Source organism: Rhineura floridana, chromosome 22 (genome assembly GCF_030035675.1).
Source record: "Rhineura floridana isolate rRhiFlo1 chromosome 22, rRhiFlo1.hap2, whole genome shotgun sequence".
Classification (NCBI taxonomy): domain Eukaryota; kingdom Metazoa; phylum Chordata; class Lepidosauria; order Squamata; family Rhineuridae; genus Rhineura; species Rhineura floridana.
Window position 1 is genome coordinate 2,487,535 of NC_084501.1, and position 22,718 is coordinate 2,510,252.

At 47.5% G+C, this 22,718-nt stretch overlaps 2 protein-coding genes across 2 annotated transcripts in view; both read right to left on the bottom strand.

Moving 5' to 3' along the window:
• Positions 1-15,232: 15,232 nt before the first annotated feature.
• On the bottom strand, positions 15,233-16,875 carry LOC133375145 (focal adhesion kinase 1-like). Its single transcript, XM_061606710.1, has 2 exons — positions 16,794-16,875; positions 15,233-15,862 (listed from the first exon to the last, which is right to left on the bottom strand). Exons 1-2 carry the CDS (start codon positions 16,873-16,875, stop codon positions 15,234-15,236), a joined length of 711 nt encoding a protein of 236 aa, XP_061462694.1. The 3' UTR covers position 15,233.
• A 2,175-nt stretch (positions 16,876-19,050) lies between these two features.
• NAALADL1 (N-acetylated alpha-linked acidic dipeptidase like 1) overlaps positions 19,051-22,718 on the bottom strand; it is a 57,866-nt gene continuing 54,198 nt past the window's right edge. Inside the window, exons 18-19 of the mRNA XM_061606433.1 lie at positions 22,049-22,141; positions 19,051-19,471 (exon numbers count right to left, since the gene is read on the bottom strand). Coding sequence (XP_061462417.1) covers positions 19,300-19,471; positions 22,049-22,141 — 265 coding nt within the window. The 3' untranslated portion in view covers positions 19,051-19,299. The remainder of the gene's footprint in view (positions 19,472-22,048; positions 22,142-22,718) is intronic.

A 22,718-nucleotide genomic window follows, 5' to 3' on the forward strand; every position in this document is an offset into this window, starting at 1 on the left:
TGTCCATTTCCGCATTGTAAACATCCGTGTCTTGGCCCCCTGCCTGGTAGCTGTGGGATGGGATGGACCAGCCACGCAATCCATAGAATCAGGTGGGACCTGTTCTGGCTGCAGGGGGAGAAATTGCACGTTTGAATATTTTCCCCTCTAAAAGAAGGCAAGCTGATGGGGACAGAGGGAAAGGCTGCTCAAATCCATCTCCCTGACAGAACAGATTCCTTATGAGTAACAAGATGTTGGCACAAGGGAATGTTCCAACATGCAATCACCAGCTGGTATGCTTAAGTGGTACAGACCCATCACTGTGCAATCCTGCTGATTGTGTCGTTTAGGGGGTCAAAAGTGAAGCAGTCTGGCTCTGGTGCCCAAACGCATGTGGAAATTCTTCAAGTTCCTTGGTGCTGTCCTTGGCATTGACTAGACCTGGACTCCGGACATAGTGGATGACCTGGAGGCCCTGAGGATGGCGAGGGGAAGGCGGGAGGGGGGGCAGGCAAGCATCGATGGTTGCAGTGGGGAGGATGCTGGTTCGCTCCATGGTGTGGAGTGAATTACCAATTCCCCCCCCCCTCCAACCCATGCACAGCTGAGGACATGGATCTTATCCACACATAGGTCTGCACTGGGATTTACTGGGTGGGCTGCTTTTCTTTCTTTTTTTAACATTTTATAGCTGCTTAGAGCAGCTGCCACCTGCTTCGTAGGTACATGGTAAAAAGCTATTTTATAATGTCCAGTTCCTTCCTGGGAAATCATGCAGAGAAAAGGATGGATGTCTTATGGCTCTACCTATGGGGACAGGCATCTCTCTTCCCATAGAGTGTCCCTCATATCCTTACAAGGATGTTGTATGTAAAGAAAGATACATGGGGCAGCCATCTTTTTCTCTATATACAATTCCCAAGAACAGACTGTGTTATGACCTACAGCCACTTCCTGGGAGCATTTTAAAATAGCTTTTTCACTGAGCACCCACGGAGGTGACACGGAGGTGATATTTGCTGCTCTAAGCAACTGCAAAAAGTGAAAGAAAGAGTTAGCTCTTGGATCATCTTGTTTGTTCAGTTTATTATACAATATGCTTTTTTGCATATGCACCAAAACAATAAACAAACCCAAAGAAGAGATTAAAACATTGATTAAAAGAAAATGACATAAATCAATTATATAAAATATACTGAAGTCCTGTAAAAATTAATTATTAATTAAACTTAGAGCTAAGGGCATATACCATCACCAGGGGCAATGAAAGCTTTCCTCCTCTCTAAGGCTAGTTTAACACATTTAGCAGCCTGGTATGTCACATAGAAATCTGTTCCTGCCCATAAAACTACAATTTTGTTTTTAAAAGTATTATCTCCAATACCAGCAACAAGGGGGTCAAGATATCAAACTCTTAAGATTGAATGGACATTCTAGAAGAAAATGAAGCAAGTCCTCTAACTCCTGGCCACCAGCAGGACAGTGTCAGCTCATCTTACATTGGCCATTGTGGTGCCCCTTGTCCTTCATCAGTTACAGAGTGTTCAGTCTACACTTATTAAAAGCCCCTTGAGGACACATGGACAAATAAAGGTCAGCATCTCTTAAATGCCCTGTGACTTCCCAACGATCACCACTATAGCCCCTTGTAGCCACTATAGCCCCCTGAGAAACCCAAATGAGAAATTATCCGACAAATTTTGGTAGCCCATGATTCTGGTCCCATATCCTCATCTACTGTTAGGATGAGGGGGGGAGGCCAAATTATCTTCAGCTAATAATAAATGGCTGCTTTCTGGGCTCCATACGTACATCCAGTATATGCTGGACGCCTTCAAGAGGCAGCTGGACAGCCACCTATTGGGTATGCTTTAATTTGGATTCCTGTATTGAGCAGGAAGTTGGACTTGATGGCCTTAGAGGCCTCTTCCAACTCTATGATTCTGTGAACTGCCCTAGGAGTTGACCTAGGAGCTCCCAGAGCTCTTGCCAGGAACTTAGGTTGTTTTGAGTCCAAAGCAGCAATATCTGAATGTGCCCATGCAGGGGCCCCATATAGCATCTGGGGCAGCAGCTAAGTCTTATAGCACTCAAGGAGGGTCACCACTCGCCTATTGTCTGGTCCAGCCGCATAGCAGAAAATCATATTAGCCATTACATTGGCTGTTAATGTGGCAGTTTTCAAATGAATGGACCACGATCCAGAATCGTTAAACATCACACCCAGATATTTGTAAGAGTTGACTTGCTCCAATTGCTGATTGCCCAACTGCCGTTGATATTTCTGCCTTCTGTCTCCAAACACCAGTAGTTTAGTTTTGGACTAATTGATTTGTAAGAGTTCCCTAGCACAATATAAACCTAAGGCTCTCAAAAGTATAGGCATCCCCACCGGTGTGTATGGAAGAAGACTGGCATTGTCAGCATACAATCCTTGTCTTTTGGATGAGGGGGAAAGGATTCCAGACCTGATAGAAAAGAAACTATAGCGTTAAGATACAAGTTGAATAGCAGAGGTGCTAATAAGTTAATTCATTCATTCATTGGCGATCATTCGTGACCGAGTAAGATTGTCTTCCAGGATAAGGTCTTTAACAGTGGGTCTGTATTTTGAAGGACGTGGGAGCTTGATTTTGGTACTGATCACAAATTCAAACAGGTTCATCTGCACCCTGTTCCTTCATTCTTAGTGCCTGCCTGCCTGTTCCTGAGCTAACGGTTTTGCAAGTGGCTCTGAGTGGTTCTAGTAAACAAGCCAAAGCAGATTGTGCAAGTCTGAAGCAAGTGGGGAGAGTTGCCCTCCCAATGAACCATGATCCCCAGATACCTAGCTTTCATTTTAAGTGAAAAGGCAAGTCTCTAGCCCTTGTAGAACCTAAAACATGATGCAAAATGTGCAGCCACTATTGTGCTCATTGGTCCCATAAGAAACTCTCATGCTCCTCCTTTTCAGTGGTTTTAGCCAATGAATGAAGTCATAGCAATGACCGACATGATTTGCACAGAAGGTTAGAGTGACACACTCCTTGTCTAGAGAAGGAACTTCTTGGTTCACTTTAAGCCCCTTTTGAGAAGTCGTTGCTGCCCCACAGAAAATGGTTCAGAAATACAGGATTTTAGCAGCTGTGAATGGGCGGTTCTGAGTGTACCCCAAAGCAAAAGGTAGCAGTAAAGACAGGAAGGAGTTCATGATCTTTCTAAACAGCCTTTCCCAACCTTTGGGTCCATAGACGTTGCTGGACTACAGTTCCCATCATTCCTGACCATTGGTATGCTGGCTGGGGCTGATGGGAGTTGTAGTCCAGCAACATCTGGGGACCCAAAGGTTGGGAAAGGCTCTAACTCAAGTCTAGGATGGATGGATCTGACCATGTTGGTTTTGCTCCATTTCTCATTTGTCCATTGAATCAAGTTCAGTTTGCCACATTTGTGCATCAGATTTGAGGTTTGTTTTTTAAGTTCTCATGAAAATTTATCAGCATTTAAGTGCACCCTTCTAATATAGATTTTCCCTAATATTATGCACTAAAAAGAGCTATCTTTCAGTTCAGGTTTGATCTCAGGAAGTGTGAATTAGGGTAGGTTTGTATGAAAATGTGAACTGAACCCAATTTCTCCATGATCTGTTCTCAGGTCTCATTTCCTGCCACACAGAGTTAATTTCAATGTGATTTTCTGAGATGGGACACAGAGAAGGATCCTTTCCTTCTGTTCTAGGGAAGCAGGTAAGAGGATGAGGCAATCCCTCAGGTATTCTGATCCCAAGCCATTGAGGGCTTTAAAAGGAATCCATCACTAACACTTTGAATTGTGCCTGGAAGCAAATTGGCACCCAGTGCAGCAAATATTGCAAGATCTGTGTCACAGTGTCTCCTGGGAGTCATGCAGCCACTAACATCCTTGCTACTGCCATCTGGAACCAGCCCCATGTGGAGGGCGTTGCAGTAACCCAATCTTGATGTTAGCAAGGCATGCGTTACCCAAGACAGATCTAACTTCTTCAGGAACAGACATCAACCTGAGCCAAGAAAAGGCATCCCTGACCACTGCTGCCACCTGGCTATCTAGGGGTACAGTTGCATCCTCCAGCAGCACTCCCAAACTGCAAAGGTGATTCCTAACCCATCCAAAACATGCCGAATCCCTGTGCCAGAGTATACCTCCCTCTCTTCTATCTTGTCTGGATTCAGCTTCAATTTATTAGCTAACAACTTCCTTGGTATTATATGAAATAGAGCTGTGCGTCATTTGAATACTGAGGACAATGCATGCCAGACCCTTGGATGACCTCTCCTTGGGTTGCTGAGGGTCCAGGCTATCTTTCCCATTTATTTATTTATTTATTTATTTTTATTTATTTGTTCCATTTTTAAACCGCCCATAGCGAATAGCTCTCTGGGCGGTGTACAAAAAGATTAAAATACAAATATCATAATAAAAACAGCGGAACAATAATAAACACAAACAGAAACCACAGAAATATAAAAGTAAACACATTAAAATGCCTGGGAGCATAGCCAGGTCTTAACCTGGCGCCGAAAAGATAGCAGCGTCGGCGCCAGGCGTATTTCTTCGGGGAGGCTATTCCACAATTCAGGGGCCACTACAGAAAAGGCCCTAGATCATGTAACTGTCCTCCAGGCTTCCTGATGTGTTGGTACCCGGAGGAGGGCCTTAGCTGCTGAGCGAAGTGACCGGGTAGGTTCATAGTGGGAGAGGCGTTCCACAAGATATTGCAGTCCCACACCGTGTAAGGCTTTATAGGTCATGACCAGCACCTTGAATCTGGCTCAGAAACAGATGGGTAGCCACTGCAAATGGGCCAGAACAGGTGTTATATGTGCTGACCGGCTGGCCCTTGTCAGCAGTCTGGCTGCTGCATTTTGCACTAGCTGAAGTTTCCGAACTGTCTTCAGGGGCAGTCCAACGTACAGCGCATTACAGTAATCCAACCTAGAAGTTACCAGAGCATGAACAACTGAGGCGAGGTCATCCCTGTCAAGATAGGGGCGTAGCTGGGCTACCAGCCGAAGGTGGTAGAATGCATTCCTTGCCACCGAGGCCACTTGCGCCTCAAGAGACAAGGAAGGATCGAAAAGCACCCCCAGACTACGAACCTGTTCCTTCAAGGGGAGTGTAACCCCATCTAGAACAGGGTAAGCATCCACCATCTGGGCAGGGAAGGCATTCACCAACAGTGTCTCAGTCTTGTCTGGATTGAGTCTCAGTTTATTAGCTCTCATCCAGTCCATTATCGCGGTCAGGCAGTGGTTCAGCACATCCACAGACTCACCTGTAGAGGATGAAAAGGAGAAATAGAGCTGCGTGTCATCAGCGTACTGGTGGCAACGCACTCCAAAACTCCTGATGACGGCACCCAGAGGCTGCATGTAGATGTTAAAAAGCATGGGGGACAAAACCGACCCCTGAGTGACTCCACAATGGAGAGTCCAAGGTGTCGAGCAATGTTCCCCAAGTACTACCTTCTGGTGACGATCCGCCAAGTAGGAGCGGAACCACTGCCAAGCAGTGCCTCCAACTCCCAACTCCGCGAGTCTCCCCAGAAGGATACCATGGTCGATGGTATCAAACGCCGCTGAGAGATCAAGGAGAATCAACAGAGTCACACTCCCTCTGTCCCTCTCCCGACAGAGGTCATCGTACAGGGCGACCAAGGCTGTTTCAGTGCCAAAACCAGGCCTAAAACCGGATTGAAACGGATCCAGATAATCGGTCTCATCCAAGAGCGCCTGGAGCTGACCGGCAACCACCCACTCTAGAACCTTGCCCAAAAAGGGGACATTCGCCACCGGTCTATAGTTGTTCAGGTCATCTGGGTCTAAGGAAGGTTTCTTTAAAAGAGGTCTTACTACTGCCTCCTTGAGGCTACTAGGGACTACTCCCTCACTCAAGGAGGCATTTATCACTTCCTTAGCCCAGCCGGTGGTACCAGTCCTACTAGCCTTCACTAGCCAAGATGGACAAGGATCCAGCACAGACGTGGTCGCACACACCATTCCAAGCACCTTGTCCACTTCCTCAAGCTGCACCAACTGAAACTCATCCAATAATGAAGGACAAGACCGTGCTCTGGACACTTCAGTGGATTCAACTGTCATAACATCAGAGTCTAGGTCCCTACGGATGCATGCGATTTTATTTTGGAAGTGCCCTGCAATGTCGTTACAGCGAGCTTCAGATGTTTCAATGGTATCTTGAGGACCTGAATGTAAGAGTCCTCTTACAACCCTAAAAAGCTCTGCTGGGCGGCAAAGAGATGTCCTAATAGGAGCAGCGAAGTAAGACTTCTTCGCTGCCCTTACCGCTTTTATGTACGACTTAGTAGAGGCACTTACCAAAGCATAATTGCATCCGTCTGGAGTTCGTCTCCATCTGCACTCCAGCCTCCTTCTCTCTTGCTTCATCGCTCTCAGCTCCGGGGTATACCACGGAGCTGTATGAGCTCTGCAACGAAGACGGCGCGCGGGAGCGATCGTGTCAATAGCCCGGGTCATCTCCGTATTCCACAGTTCGACCAAGGCCTCGACAGGAGCGCCAGTACTATCAGCCGGAAAAACTCCCAGAGCCCTCTGAAAACCAGTAGGATCCATGAGTCTCCGGGAGTGGACCAACTTAATAGGTCCTCCACCCTTGCAGAGGGAAAGAGTCGTCGTAAGTCTAAAACTCAGCAGGCAATGATCTGTCCATGACAATGGAGTAGATGAAAAACACCCCACCTTCAGATCACCATCTCCATGACCAGTGGCGAAGATCAAATCAAGAGTGTGACCCGACACATGCGTTGGGCCAGTAACAAATTGAGACAGCCCCATGGTTGTCATGGAGGCCATGAAGTCCTGAGCCGCCCCAGATAAGATAGCCTCGGCATGAACGTTGAAGTCCCCCAACACCACAAGTTTGGGGGACCTCAACAACACCCCTGAGACCATCTCTGTCAGCTCAGCTAGGGAAGCTGTTGGGCAGCAAGGTGGATGGTACACCAACAGGATTCCCAGTCTGTCTCCTTGGCCCAGCACAAGGTGGAGGCACTCTAGACCAGTTGCCGTCTGGACAGGATGCCTGGTGAGCGAGAAAATACTCCTATAGACCACAGCGACCCCGCCTCCCCGGCCCTCAGATCTACCATAGTGCTGCACCGAATACCCAGGTGGGCAAAGCTGAGAGAGGGCAACTCCTCCCGGCTCACCCACCCAGGTCTCGGTTATACATGCCAGGTCGGCACCCTCATCCACAATTAAATCGTGGACAAGGGAGGTTTTATTATATACCGACCTGGCGTTCAAAAGCAGCACCTGGAGATCTAAGGGCTGGCTGATAGAACAACCAGCAGTTCTGTGGCCTTGAGGAGAACCGGAACAAGGCACAGACACAACTTGTCTGGGGCGAGTTCCCCTTACCTGGCATGTTCTCCTCCTAACGCCATACCTCCCATTACCCGTCACTACGCCAATTGGGGCCCCCGAAAGCCCCCCTGTTAAGTGCAAAGTATGCTCTCCCAGGCACATTTTTAAAACACTTAAGCACAGACAATATATTCACACAACAGCAAATAAAAATAAAAATAGACATAAATACATACAAACACATCCACACTATCTCATTCAAACACACAACAACAAAACAAACATACAATTAAAAACACCCACACAACAGCAAAAGCAGCCAATCTCTCCGGTGCCTTCTCTCCACCACGGTCATTTCCGAGCTGGCTCTCATGGCGCTCTCACCGCCACTCACTGCCAGCTCTCCAAGGCCTCTCCGTGGTTCTCACGTCGCCCCCAAGCCGCTCCTTCTACTCCTTCTCGGCACCTCCTCACCACCACCAAGCCAGATCTCCTCGGCGTCCTCCCACCACCATCCGGACTGCTGTCGGGACTGTCTGTGGCGCTCTCACCGCCACTCACCGCCAATGACCTGCCATCCTGCCGTCTAACGCCCACAGCTCCACTCTCATCCAGGCAGCAACGTCCCAAGACTGCCAGGACAACGCCGTCCCGGCAGCGGCCCACGCAGAGTCGCAGCTCCAAGCCAGAGAGCGCCGGCGGCCTACACCGGACTGCACCGCTATCGGGGCTGGCTCCTATGGCGCTCTCACCGCCACCAGGACTGCAGTCGGGGCTGGCTCCGGTGGCGCTCTCACCGCCACTCACCGCCCATGACCCGCCATCCTGCCATCCGACGCCCATAGCTCCGCTCTCATCCAGGTAGCAACGCCCCGCCAGCGGCTCACACCAAACTCAAGTCCGGGCGGCCTGACTGAACTCTGAGATCATCAGAGGAAGCCTATCTCTTGGCCCTGCCACCCTCACAGGCATGTCTGGCGGGAACACAGGAGAGGCCTTCTCAGTGGCTGCCCCCAGGCTCTGGAACTCCCTTCCTAGGGAGGTTAGACTGGCTCCCTCCCTGCTGTCCTTCCATCGGCAGCAGAAGACTTTTCTATTCCAACAGGCTTTTGGGAACTGACTGCAAGGGCTATTAACAGGGTGCTGTTTACTGATTTTTATTATGTGTGTGTGTTGAATTGCTATGTCTTCAATGGTTTCAATTCCATAGATAGTTTAATTACATTTTAACTTCTGTACGTTTTACTTATATGTGTTTAGCTGTATTTCTTTTAATTTTTTGTAAGCCGCCTTGAGTCCCAGTTCTGGGGGAAAGGGTATAAATGAGTAAAATAAAATAGTAATAATTGCCGAAAGAGATGCAGGATGGAATCCATTCCTAACTAACACTTTTCAAGCCAAGGGTCATGCTAACCCACAGTCAACCCTCTGGGGGCAGCATGTCCAAGTGGCTTTGGCCAAAGTGTAAAGCTGGTATGTCTCAAACAGGCTGCTGGTGGTGGCGGTGGGGGTGAATGATTTGGGGCAATCTGACCATTTTAAAATGTATTTATTTAACAAAACATACATATCACTTGACAGAAAGTCTTATTTGATAGAACACCTCTAAGCGATTTACAAAGAACAATCTAAAATACCGATAAAAATAAAATAAAAGCAAACATTAAAAAGTTGATAAAATTTTTTAATCAAAATATAAAGCCAGCACACACACACACACATTGCATGACAAAAATTGCATGTCAAAATTACATGGCTGAGGAGGCTTGCCTAAACAAAAAAGTTTTAGCAGGCACTGGAAACAATACAGCGAAGGTTCCTGCCTAATATCAATGGGCAGGGAGTTCCAGAGTATAGGCACTGCCACACTGAAGAATCAGTTTGCATGTCAGATTAAACATCATGTGGTACCTGTAATAGTCCCAGTTCTACAGATCAAATCAGTCAAGTGGACACCTATGTGGCAATCCTTCAAGTAATCTGGTCTTAAGCTATTGAGGGCTTTATATGCTAATGGTAATGCTTTGAATTCAGCCCAATAACAAATTTGATGGGGGGGAAATGAAAATGATGAAACTGAGGTTATCCTACTTTGCACACATAATGAGAAGACATGATTCACTAGAAAAGACAACGATGCTGGGAAAAACAGAAGGGAGTAGAAAAAGAGGAAGGCCAAACAAGGGATGGATTGATTTCATAAAGGAAGCCACAGACCTGAACGTACAAGATCTGAACAGGGTGGTTCATGACAGATGCTCTTGGAGGTCGCTGATTCATAGGGTTGCCATAAGTCCTAATTGACTTGAAGGCATAACAACAACAAAAAATTTGCAGCCAGTGCAGATCTCTCAGCAGGGGTACAATTGCTGACAGAGTCTCATTCTTGCCAGCAGCCGTGCTGTAGCATTCTGCGCTAACTATAGTTTCTGGACCAAGAGCAAGGGGAGCCCCTCATAGAGTGCACTGCAGTCGTCAAATCTTGAAGCCAGCAGTGCTTGGACGACTGTGGTCAATCTCTCCCAGGGTCCAGCAACTGCTGCAACTGTCACACCAGCCAAAGGTGATAAAAGGTGACCCAAAGACACTGGCATCCCCATCAAGGCCATGAGGCTCCTGCCAACCTGGGGCTGTCTATTTTGGTATATAATTTGGTCTATAATTGGGGGAGGGCAGCAAAATTTGCTTTCGGGGGACAGATTAGGCTTCCAAACTGGGGATTAGCCATCCCTTCCTTAGAAGGAGAATCTCTCTCACACAGGGGGTTAGATTATCCTAACACAGTCTGCATAATTTAACCAGTCTGGGTGGGTGCTACAAGACAGCTAGTTTTTATGTATTATTTTATATATTTTATATATTAGCTATGTACATATATCAGGAAAATAACCCCTCACTGGATCGTCACCTTGTAGTGGTGAGTGGGCTTGCGTGTTCCAATGAACCCTGTGAGTGATGCCGTCGGGAGTCATGTTCTCCCAGCAGGGTCACCCATGGCAGTAAGGTCAAGGGAGAGGAACCAGACAAAGAACGATCCAAGAAAGTCCTCAACAGCAGAACAGGCGGAGGATAACAATGTGTATGTTACAACGGCTGTGAAGGCGGATGAAGGCTGCAGCAGATAAAAGACTTCCAATCGTCATGGTACCCATGCCATTGGATCAAAGCCTTTTTCTGTCATAAAACAAATTCACACACAGGCGTCTTCCAACCAAACCAAACCAAATGTTAAAGACCTTATCTTGGAAGACAATCTTACTCGGCCACAAATGATTGCCAATGATGATGATATAGCAGGAATAGCCAAACTCCAGGTCCCAACAGCCCCAGCCAGCAAGGCCAATAGGTGGGGATGATGGAAGCAGTAGTCCACAACATCTGGAGGACACCTCGTTGGCTGCTCTTGACATGTACAGCACTTAATAGCCAAAACAGCCCTGGCAGTCACATTCCTTGACAATCTGGAGTGGCAGCCTGTTGCTCACCTTTGGTCCTGCTTGACAAGGCAAGACGTTTCGATGAGACGCCTCAAAACCAGGCTGTTTGTTTTTCTGCCCATAACACATCTCTGGAGGCAGATACTTCACAGATTTGCAGTAGCTGCACAATTCTAGGGACATGTCAGTTGGACGGATTGGGATGCACTGAAGCCAAGCATTCTAGAATGTTTTTTGAATTTGCACCAACATGAGACCCACAAATGGGTTTGGGATGTTGTTGCTATTTTTGACACATCAGCGGAAGCTCTTTTGGATTGCACTCAAATGCAGCAACATTCCAAAATTCTGCATATTATTGTAATTAACCAAAGCACTCCAGATAACACTTTTATACTTTTGGCTATAACTGGGGGAAGGGGGGGGAAACATAAAGGAAATTGAAGTTTGATGTATTTTTCCCAAATCCTGCCAGGAGTGGTCTGAGGTCGTAGTAGACCTGTTACTTTTTTGAGAACAGAGGCCCAGCCAGGTCCCTATGTATGAGCTAATCAGCATGAAAAGGGAACATGTTAGCAACTGAGAAGTCCTTTTGTGCTGATTGGAGCCACTCAGAGTGAAAGGAGGTGAGTCAGCCACTGAGAAGACTCTTCTCAGTAGTTAATGCACAATCTCCCCTTTCATGCTGATTGGGTCCTAGGGACGTCTGTTGTAGTGGAGTGTGGACTTGTGAGATGAAAGGAAGAGCAAGGGAGATGAGGGGAGATGAAACAGGGGGCTTGGCTGTGAGGTGGTGTGGTGTGACTATCATGAAGGGATCCTGCACTTCTGAATTTGCCACGATGCTACTGATCCCTGCAGTGAGGTGCAATTAAGACCCAACAGGGCAATGTGGATGCAAAAGCTATTTTAGGCTGCATTAACAGAAGTAGAGTTTCCAAATCACATGAAGTAATGATTCCCCTCTATTCGGCACTGGTTAGGAGTCATCTTAAGTACTGCATCCAGTTCTGGACACCACACTTTAAGAAGGATGCAGACAAACTGGAACAGGTTCAGAGGAGGGCGGTGAGGATGATCAGGGGACTGGAAGCAAAGCCATGTGAGGAAAGACTGAAAGAACTGGGCATGTTTAGCCTTGAGAAGAGAAAGCTGAGGGGAGATATGATAGCACTCTTCAAGTACTTGAAAGGTCGTCACACAGAGGAGGGCCAGGATCTCTTCTCAATTGTCGCAGAGTGCAGGACCTGGAATAATGGCCTAAAGTTGCAGGAAAACAGATTTTGATTGAACATCAGAAAAAACTTCCTGTTACAGTGGTATGACAGTGGAATAAATGACCTTGGGAGGCGGTGGGCTCTCCAACACTGGAGGCACTCAAGAGGCAGCTGGACAGCCACCTGTCGGGATGCTTAATTTGGATTCTACCCTTAAGCAGGGGGCTGGACTTGATGGCCTTATAGGCCCCTCCCAACTCTATGATTCCATGAATCTGTAAGTGAATGATGAAAGGTGAAGCCCAGGTTACAAGTTTGCTGCCTCAGCAGAGCAGGGACACCAATGAGGACATGCGATAAAGCTTCTTGAGGCTTTGGCCGTGATCTTTTCAGGGGCTGCCATCAAACCAAAAGGTGGCAGGGCTACTGAGCTTCTTGGGACATAGAAACCCAGAGCTGGCCCATCTCCTTGAGATCACCTGAGGTTTCTCTTGGCTCCTGGGATGTTTGTTAATCGGGTACCTCTGAAGCTTTTGAAGAGGGGTCCCTGCCAGTTCCTTGCCAACTAAAACCCTGCTGGGTTGCCCCTTTTAGAAGGGGAGCTCCTTGTTAATTGTTTAAAAGCACTGAAAAACAAGACTGTTCTCATCTCTGTCCTTTGTCTCCAGATGAGTTGCGTTTTGATGTTCTGCCATGGTCATTTTTTAATAGTGCTTGACTTCCCCTGAGCTTATCTCGGTTGTTGACCTTGGCAGTGAGGACATGCAGGGCTGGGGGAAAGGGGAAGCTGTGTGCACAGAGGCAGGGGACTGGGTGGGCCAGGCAGCCGGCTAGCAAGAGGGCCCAGAGGTGGGTAGGTTAAGCAGGGGGAGAGGGGCTCCTGCCTGAAGGGAGGACTGATGCTTGGTGCGAGGGCGGGGAGTTAATGAAAAATTTACAGGGGCACAGAGGTGAGGGTAGGAGGCTTGGGAAGAACCTCAGACAAGGCCTTGAGCAGGGAGAGAGATGCTCTTGGGGTCCTGCATGCTATGGAAATATGTACATATATGCAAAGATCCTCAGCGGTCTGAGCTGGGCGTGTGCCAGTGTGTGCATTTACCTTAGAAGCAAGTTTTCACCCTGCATTGAGATCACGGAGACTTAAGACTTAGTAAAATGAGAAAAGCTACTTTGTTTATAGAAATACATAGTAGATAGGAAAGGCATACTAGTTCTAACTAATTGGAGGTGCAATGCCCAGATGTAGATATTGCCCTCATGGCTCAGGAGAGAGAGCAAAGATGTCTCCTCTCTCTCAGACAGTTGAAGAAGACAAAGGAAGGAGGGGCAGGCCAGCTTCCCTGAGCATATCAGTTTACAACGGAAGGAAGCTAGGTAGAGAGCAGCACAGGTAAAGGTAGGCAAGCCGAGCCAGCTGGAGGACCCTCACTCCATCTTCCTTCTGGAATACAAGCAAAAGAACCCAAACAGGAGTTGCTCTTGCCCCACTGCCAACATTGTAGATGTTATGGGCTCTAACTCCCATCACCCCAGCCAGCTGAAAGGTCAAAGAGGTTCCCCATTCTGGCCTTGATGCAGGATTTGCAGTTACCATGTTTGTAGTTGTATGCACATACACAAACACACACATACATGCAGGACCGACATACGAAGGCACACCGCCCCTCCCTCCTATACAGATCAGGGCAGGGGTTGTTCTCCATTCATAAAATGATCTATATGATGACCAGGGAGAGGACCATTTACATCCCCATCAGGGCGCTGTGCTCCGCCTAGCCCGGTGCTGCGCCTACTTTCATTCCCCTGCCCCCCTTTCTCCTGCAGCTGCCACCGAAATGAGTGGGGCCTTGGAGGACCAGAAATATTTGCTTACGGGGCCCGATCATGCCCCACAACTGGGGATAAGCCACCCCTGGCATAGAGGGAAGTGGATCTCTATTAAATCCTCCATTTATTTGGCCCTCACCCATATCTGCTTCAGATTTGGACCCCACTGCAGCCCGTTAGTCACCGAGCGAGGCCTCAGGCCTGATGTGGTCCTAACCACAATGGCTGCAAGCAGCCAATGGGCAAAGTTGCTGTCAGGTGCAAAAGAGGAAGAAGATGCTTGGAAAACTGGAGACGTTACAAGCAAAAAAGCTTTTTCTTTTCTTTATTTTAACCAAACAGAAGTGGAGGAAGTGAACCCAGAGTGATTTCCCTCCCTGTATTCAGCGGTCACCCAAAGAAGCTGGAAGATTCAGGAGAGACCACAGAAAGAACTTCTTCCCACAGTGTATAGTTAGGGTAGAGAGACACTCCCTGTTCTGCCAGTTCCTGTGCGTCTCCACTTCTCTCTTCTGAAAACAGGGCACACAACGCTAGTCAAACCCCGCCCATTTGTACTGTAAAACTTGGAGGGAGAAGCTGGAGTACTGTTATGAGTACGCAGCTTTGAGTTGCTCTGGTACAAAGCAGCTTGTTTTTGCTTCCAAGGAAAACACCTGCGACAAAAAAACTGGCATGTTATTCCGGTGAAAAAGACAAGTTCTCTGTTGTGTCCTACAATTTTATTTATTTATTTATTTCATTAAACTTATAGACCGCCCCATAGCTGAAGCTCTCCGGGCGGTTCACAAGACTTTCCGATCCAATGCTTCACTCACATCCACATGAAAGGGGGATAGAAATGGATGAAAAGGACTTTTAGTTTGTTTTGAAATGACAGACACTTTGAAAATATAGCTTTTAAACCTTCTTTCTCTGTAAATTGTGATTAGCATTTTGTGGCATTTAAGTGTTCTAATAAAAAAAGGATTCCAGTCTGGACAGTTCGCATATTGTGGGCAAGAATTCTCAGCCCTAAGTTTTCCCAGAATTCTTCACAATGCCTTTGCTCAGTTCTACAGCTTGGATAGTTCAAGGTGTGAGATTCATTAAAAAATAATAACAATCCTTGGCCAATGAAGATATTCACATTCCACTCGATGTGAAACATTTCAAACTGGGGTGTCCGCTGTTGGATTCTGTGCAAATTGACATGTTTTCAATCTCAGACCTTTCCTGGCATTGCCAATTTTTAAAAAGCTTGAAGACAGAAGAACCAACAGGTGATATTTTGTTAAGCACCATAGGAATTACTGGAAATCCAGGCCCAGATGGGGTCAATTCTTGTTTCTGCTGGAAAGTTAATTGTTGTCTATTAAGTGAGCAATGCTCCCCAAACTGCACAATGCAAACTCTGCCCTCAGCATTTAGTGAGGCCTGGACTGGCCAATCGATTTTAGCCTGGCTTGGTCAATAACATCCAGCAAGTTTTTGGCATCCACAGCCAGAGCATGTGCTGCTGTGAGCATCTGTTTTTTGTATTCCTGCTGCAGGCTAGTCATAATGTATTGCTGGGCCAACTTCATCTTGTTAATCAGTTCAGCGAGGTCAGAGTTCAAGAGTTTCTGGGCCATCTCAATCTCTCTGTGAGTGCTTGTTGGGAGTACTGGGATGGTCTCATCTACGGTTGCCAGTAAAGTTCGAAGTGCCAAACCAACCTCCTTCACCATGGGGACATACTCCTCTGGTGGTGCTGGCTGGATTTTGCTAGACATCTCTATGACTGCTTTCACAAGGCCTGCGACATTCTCATACACCTTGTCACTGGAGCGATCCAAATTAGCTGTTGGAGGAGGGCTGATCTCTTGTGGCTGAATCCGCCATGGCTTAATCCCTTCATTATAGCTGTCCACAGGGCTGTTCAGGCTGGCAAGGCTACCCAAATGGCTGGGAGCTCCTGGGCGAGGTGGTTTCTTTGGTGGAGCACAATGATCTGGTTTACCCACAGGCTGATAAATATGCTGGTTAGAAGCCGGACCCTGGAGACTCCCATCCTCTCGATGAGTATGGGGGTTGGAATGGATGATCCCTGTGGGTCCCCTTCCAGCCTCTGATTTGGAATCCTGTGCCTTGGGGCTGGCTCTGCTGGGCAGATGAATTTCTTTTGTTAAGCTAATAGTGTGGCCAGGTTGCTAATGGGTCTTTCAGGTGCCCAGCAACTGGTGAATAAGCCAGGAAGATCCTTCTGTCATTTAAACTCTGCAGGAGAGCCTTCCCCCCCACTCCTGGCGGCTAGGAGAGGTTTGTGTTTTTAGTGTGTGTTTGGAGTTGCGTCTGAGAAAGGCTGGGAACTGGAGGCAGGCAGAGAGACTGGCTGTCTGCACCATGGCTTTAGGATGCCTCCTGTAACACTGATGGAAAAGCTGGATATTGGACTGCTGATGCCTTGAACCCCTCCATCCTAAGCTCAGGTTGGAAAGTGTGTAAATAAACAAACCATATTTCATAAAGACACGACAATCTCCACTGACCTTCTTCCCAAAGGAAACCAAACCCTGGATGAGCGCAGGGACCCCTGAGATCTCACAGCTCAGAGATTGGGGAGGCGCGCAACAGTACATTGTTTTAAAATTCCATTTCAAAGAGATTTCGCAACTGATCGGCAGATAAACCCATTGCCCTCCAAGTGTGGCCAATGGAAACGCTTTGCTCTAGTGACTGCTGTGTTCACAGCCTTAGTCCCTGGAAATTGCTTTAAAAAGGGATGCAATAAATCCATGGATAAGGTTATCAGTGGCTGCTAGTCATCATGATGATGGCTACACACTACCGCCAGGATCAATGGCAGCCTGCCTCTCTAAGGCTGTGGACACACTCACAGTTATACTGGTTTCAGTGGTTCTCCTCCTCTGTGTTGTGAATCCAGGGACACACGATGGGCTCATCTACATGGGACCATTTCTTCATAGCAAAGACACTGCTTTTACCTTCGCTATCAATTGTCACTGTCTGCAGTTCCTGCTCAATGTTAACTGCCAATCGCTTCTTCCCATTCACACAAGTAGGCATTCCTCTGGGAAGGATTAGTCTCACTGTTTCCTTGTGGCCCCACCCTCTAATTATACATTTTTACTCCCTCTGGTTGCTAGGTGGCCAAGCATGCTCAGGCTGTTCTACCAGCTCCTTTAAAAAAATGCCAGAAGCGCAAATATCTCTGCATTCCCTCTCTATGGCTGGTAGGATACAGCTGAAATACAAATCTTTGTTTGAGCAGTGTTACGCTTTTGCACACAAGTTAGGGGGGAAAGAGGATAAAGGCACTGTTTGCAGCAACATAAAAAAGGGCAGCAGAACAGAGGAGAGCAACCGGAAGTTGCTTGTCAGCCCACAGGAAACAAAATGAACTAAGGGAGGAGGAGACAGTGGGCATGGAGAGGGGAACAATTGACACACCCACCTAAAAGCATCGGAGCAAAGCATCTGCAAGCACTAGAGAGATGGAATGAAGACTTTTTTCCTCCCCTTTTTGTATTATCAGAGGATTGGGTTAGTACGGATTTACGGGGGGAAACTGCGTGATAGCTTCTGTTTGCCAGTAACATCATGTGAACAGTTGCAAGTAACACCAAACACACAGTAAACCACCATGTAGATAAGCCTGATGTCAGTTAAACTCCACCCCTTTTTACTCCAAAATCTGGCAGTTTTGAGATAGGATGCATTTTCCCTTTAAACCAGCTTCACACTGACTTCAAAACAGTTTGGTCATCACTACCCTGCTCTGCCCACTCATGTGTACACAGAGTCAATACAGTAAGAATGAATCAAATGATAAAGATGTGCAGCTGGATGCAGATTTGTTTCAAACTGCACCCGTGGGGCTATGGGCACACTAGTCGCTTCAAAAGCAGCCAAAATATTTGGGTAGAGACACACTCTGTGTTCTGCAGGTTCCAGTGCATCTCTGCCTCTACCAAAAATGGGGGCACATGACGCTAGTCAAACCCCACCCCTTTTTACTGTAAAACCCGAAGGCAGCAGCTCGAGTGCATTTTTTAAAAAATTCAGCTTCAAAGAGATTTCGCAACTGATCGGCAGATCAACCCATCCCCCCTTCACATGTGCCTAATGGAAACGCTTTGATCTGGCGACTTCTGGCTGTGTTTTGAAGCGACACTCCTCTCTTCCCGCTGCTGGCGTGAGACCTTTGAGGATCGCCCACAGCAAAGCCTGAGCCTGCAGCAAAGAGTTGTGTGCCCCCGTTTTGAGAAAACAGAGGTAGAGACACACAAACCGGCACAACAATAAGTGTGTCTTTACCCCCAGACAAAATGGTCTCATTGCTTTTTAAGGGGCTAGTGTGCACGCAGCCTAAGTAACACCACTTCCTGGGGATTATGAGCTACTGCTTTCAGGTCCTGCTTGTGGGCTTCCTATAATGGCCATCTGACTAGCCAATGCGGGAACAGGTTGATCAAGCTGGGAAGATCTGAGACACCAAACTGGGATATCCTGGAGGGATTCCTTTGGAATCACAAGTCAGGGCTGGTCAGGTGGGATTCTTCCTGCAAGGAGAGTCACCCGAGGACTTCCTTGCTACCTCTGTCGGCAGGACGGTCAGTTCTCTGCTGCTGCTGCTGCTGCTGCTGCTGCTGCTGTTGCGCTTTCTCCCTGGATGCCCCCTGCACACAGCTTCTCCTTGGTGGGGGGGCTTCAGATGCCTCACCTTTTCCCCAACCCTTCTGAGCTAGCGCTGTGGCTAAGACGGAGCCATGGACCACAAAAGTCCAGGGTGGCCAGCTGCTGTTTCCTCAGCCCCCGTTCCTCAGCAGGATATTCATCCAAGCCTACCTCACACAGTTGTTGTAAGGCAAAGGTGGCTGCTGTCCCCCCTCCCAGTTAATCCTCAGTCATGACCATGTGCCAGGGTTGGTTGGTTGTAGCCCCCACAGATGCCCACAGAGGCTACTTTGTGCTCCTCAGCCTTCTGTACACCTATTGGAAGAGGAGCTGATTGATGAGCAATAGGGGGCGATTTGCATCCCAGTCAGGGTGATGGACTGTGCTCAATCCAGTCGTATTCTTTAATTCCCTTCCCCCTTTTCCCACTGTTTTGCCAAAATTTGTGAGATCCTGGGGGCCAGAAAAATTGCTTGGGGAGCCAGATCAGGCCCTCAAACTGGGTGTTAGACACCTCTGTTGCACGAATTGCAGAAATAGTGTAAATGAAGCTCTTCAAGAGTGTTCAAACTGTTACGTAAATGCAAAGTATTTCTTTATTTGCTTGTACACTTTCTAGGTTGTCTTATTACCAAAATTCTCTCGGCAATTTACAAGGATTAAAACAAAACAAAATGACAATAAAACAAATATTAAACCAATGAAATCACTTTTAGGAAACAGGTCAATTTAAAAGCAAATAGGGGCCGAGGAACGCAATTTACAGCCGGCCTTCCAAAGAACAATTCCCTTTATTTGCTAAGATTATCACCGTTATTCAGCCACAGGCTCCAGGATGGAGGCCGCATTTTCTATCGCTTGGATAACAATGGTGAGGTGCTTGTGGACGTCGTCCCACTGGCCCACCTCCTTAGCATGGGCATAGGCATCAGCAAGGCCTGGGAAGGTAGCAAGAGCAGATGACCGAGAAGCCATGATGACATGGCTGGAGGAGGAGAAGGAGAAGGAGAAGAAGAGAGAAATGAGGGGCAAACCAGTCACACTATAGCGTGTTTAATTTTTCAGGTCATAGTGGTTAGTGTTGGACTACGACTTGGGAGACCAGGGTTCGAATCCCCACACAGCTATGAAGCTCACTGGGTGACCTTGGGCCAGTCACTGCCTCTCAGCCTCAGAGGAAGGCAATGGTAAACCCCCTCTGAATACCGCTTACCACGAAAACCCCATTCATAGGGTCACCATAAGTTGGGATGAACTTGAAGGCAGTCCATTTCCATTTCATTCTACCATTCCTCCAAGAAGGCCAAGGTGGGTCTCATTTTGTCCTCACAACAACACTGTGAGGTCGGTTAGACAGTGACTGGCCCAAGATCACCCACTGAGCTTCAGGGCTGAATGAGGGTTTGAACCCTGGTCACCCAGGTCCAAGTGTCGATGTGGCCAGGGACAGTTTTGGTTTAAATTTGGGTGGGAGACTACATGTGCCTGCTGTAGAATAAAAAGGTGGGAGAAACCCTAACAAAGAATGATACTGTTCACAATGTTTTCCTTTTGGAAAGGAAAGGAGCGTCCCCTCTGCCCAGTGCCCGCCCGCCCGCCCAATCTCCTCCCCGCCCGCCCAATCTCCTCCCCGCCTCTCCTCCAAGTCAGTTTCATCTATCCTAAGCATGACTGTACAAGAGTAAATCCTATTTGAGAGCCAGTGTGGCATAGTGGTTAGAGTGTTGGACTACGAGCTGGGAGACCAGGATTTGAATCCCCACCCAGCCAGGAAGCTCCCTGGGTGACCTTGGGCCAGTCACTGCCTCTCAGCCTCAGAGGGGAGCAATGGTAAACCCCCTCTGAATACCGCTTACCACGAAAACCTTATTCATAGGGTCGCCGTAAGTCGGGATCGACTGGAAGGCAGTCCATTTCCATTTCCATCTCATTAAGAATGTCAGGAGCTGCTTTGCCAAATATCCAGCATTCTAGTTCCAACACGCCAGTCAGATGTATTTATCTATCTAGACTTTTTATTTATTGAGAGGGCTACCTTGCTTGGGAGTAAACTGTCAGGGGCTGCATACTGACTGTGGGCGGTGTCAGAGCCAAAACTGGGCAGAGCCATTCCCTTCTCTCTCTCTCTCTCTCTCTCTCTCTCTCTCCATCTCTGTTCATCCTTCTTCCTCCTCACCCAGCATGCTGCCAGGAGAGGGGGCAGAATGCTCTTGCGAGAGGTAGGAACTGATCCCTTGCAGAGGGCTTTTGAAAAAGGGTGAGGGCCAGATGCGACTGCAGGGCTGCAGGTTTCCCACACACAAGCAAGACCTATCCTGTAGATTCTCCTTGCCTAGCAGTCATAAGTCTATTTCATCTGACACCGAAGTTTCCCCTTAGCTGATCCAAGGCTGATCCTTTTTTGAAAACTCACACACAAATCTCAGTTAGTGGCCATCACTGACATCTTGTGGTAGTGAGTTCCATCAGCTAGAAAATGTAAATGCACTGCCTTCAAGTCGTTTCTGACTTATGGCGACCGTATGAATAGGGTTTTCATTGTTGGAACATGTGGTTCAACTCCAACTGGTGGGTTGAGGCTGCATGGGGTTAAAAGGGTAGCTAGAGAGGACACCTCCTGATTGCTAGGCTAATGTCTGTCCTTTGATCTCCTGCTGACTCTCCCTTCCTGCTAGACTGATATGCAGAGGATGTTGACCACATCTCCTTCCTCCTTCCTTCTTCTCGTTTCTCTTGAGAGGGAGAGCAGACATCTTCTCTTTGTCTCTCCCTCTCCTCCCAGCATGAGGGCAAACACTAGGCTTAGTGTTTGCATCTCCAACTAGCTAGATGTAGAACTCTTTCCTACCAAGTATGTACTTCCAGAATACAGTAGTTATTTCTTATTTTAAAGCTTGAAGTCTCTGTCTGACTAATTTGCAGGGAAGGAGTAATCATTAGCAAAGATTCAAACACCTAAAGGCTCACTCAGTCTCTCCATTCCCAATTTCACCACTCTGCGACATTCATGAGGCTGAGGGGCAGTGACTGGCCCAAGGTCACCCAGGGAGCTTCATGGCTGGGTGGGGATTCGAACCCTGGTCCCCCAGGTCGTAGCCCAACACTCTAATCACTATACCAAGGAGAACACGGTCTGCATAGAGACTTACCTTACAATTGTTTTGTTCACCTTTTTAAACACTGTGCCTCACCGACAGAGCACCTGCTTGGCATGCAAGAGGTCTCAGGTTCAATCCCCAGGTAGGGCTGAGAGTGGCCCCCTGTCTGAAACCCTCAACAGCTGTTTCAAGTCAGTGTAGACAATATTAAGTCAGATGGACCCAGTTCCTACGTTAAAGGGAAGCTCCAGTTCCTGGAATTGTGCCAAAAGTGGCCGTGGAGCCCAGTGGGATTGGTTGGGTGATGCCAAGACATATTACCATTGCCCAATGGAACTGTAAGAGGTTACTTGCAACCCTACCTTGGCATGGGACAATGGAATGGCCACCGGTGGAGCAGAATCCCACCTCATGGAGGCTCAGCACAGGTGTTTAGAGAAAGCAGGCTCATTGGTTTTGCTTACCTGTAGTAATACTTATCCGGGAAGGCTCTGGGGTTCAGGAACGCCCTTTCTAACAACATCAGCTGGTCATTTACCATCCGCACGTGCAGGGGGCTTTCAGGAAATGGGGGCGGGGGACGAGAGGGGATGGAGAAAGGAGACTGGTTCAGAGGTGCTTATGTCATTCCATAGGAAATACTTCACAGAGCTGGCTAACAAAAAAGTCATGTTTGCTCAGGAACAATCACTACCATAGAGTTCACTATATTTCTGGGCAAGAGTTCCCTCAGGTGGTGGTCCTCAGATTTCCAGACGCAGGAGGACAAGGGATGGAGAAATCACACTGTTTCTGGCCCATTTCAGTTTTGCACTTGTTCATCCATTAGAATCCACAGAAACATTTCAAAATACATACATATTTTTGAATGTATCTTCTCACAAAATGCACATGTATAAACATATTTTATCTAAATGTATGCATCTGAACACATTTTATATTAAAATCCCTGTTTTTATAAGCATTTATTTTATTTTACTATTTAGCAAAGAGCTGCATCACAAAAATCAGAGAAGTGCAAAATCTGAAATAGTATTATGTGCCGATCTGTGCACACCCATTTGTTTGGGAGGTAAAGATCAGGTCAGTTTGCCGTGGAATTTGCAAAGATCAAATTCCTCAAGAATCCCTGCC

Bases quoted from the DNA above. Each gene is read 5' to 3' on its own strand.
- LOC133375145 (XM_061606710.1), bottom strand. From the start codon at position 16,875: ATGCCTACTTGTGTGAATGGGAAGAAGCGATTGGCAGTTAACATTGAG. The intron at 15,863-16,793 runs GTAAAAGCAGTG...ATACTCATCGAG, and splicing joins AGTGACAATTGATAGCGAAG to AGGATGGGAGTCTCCAGGGT.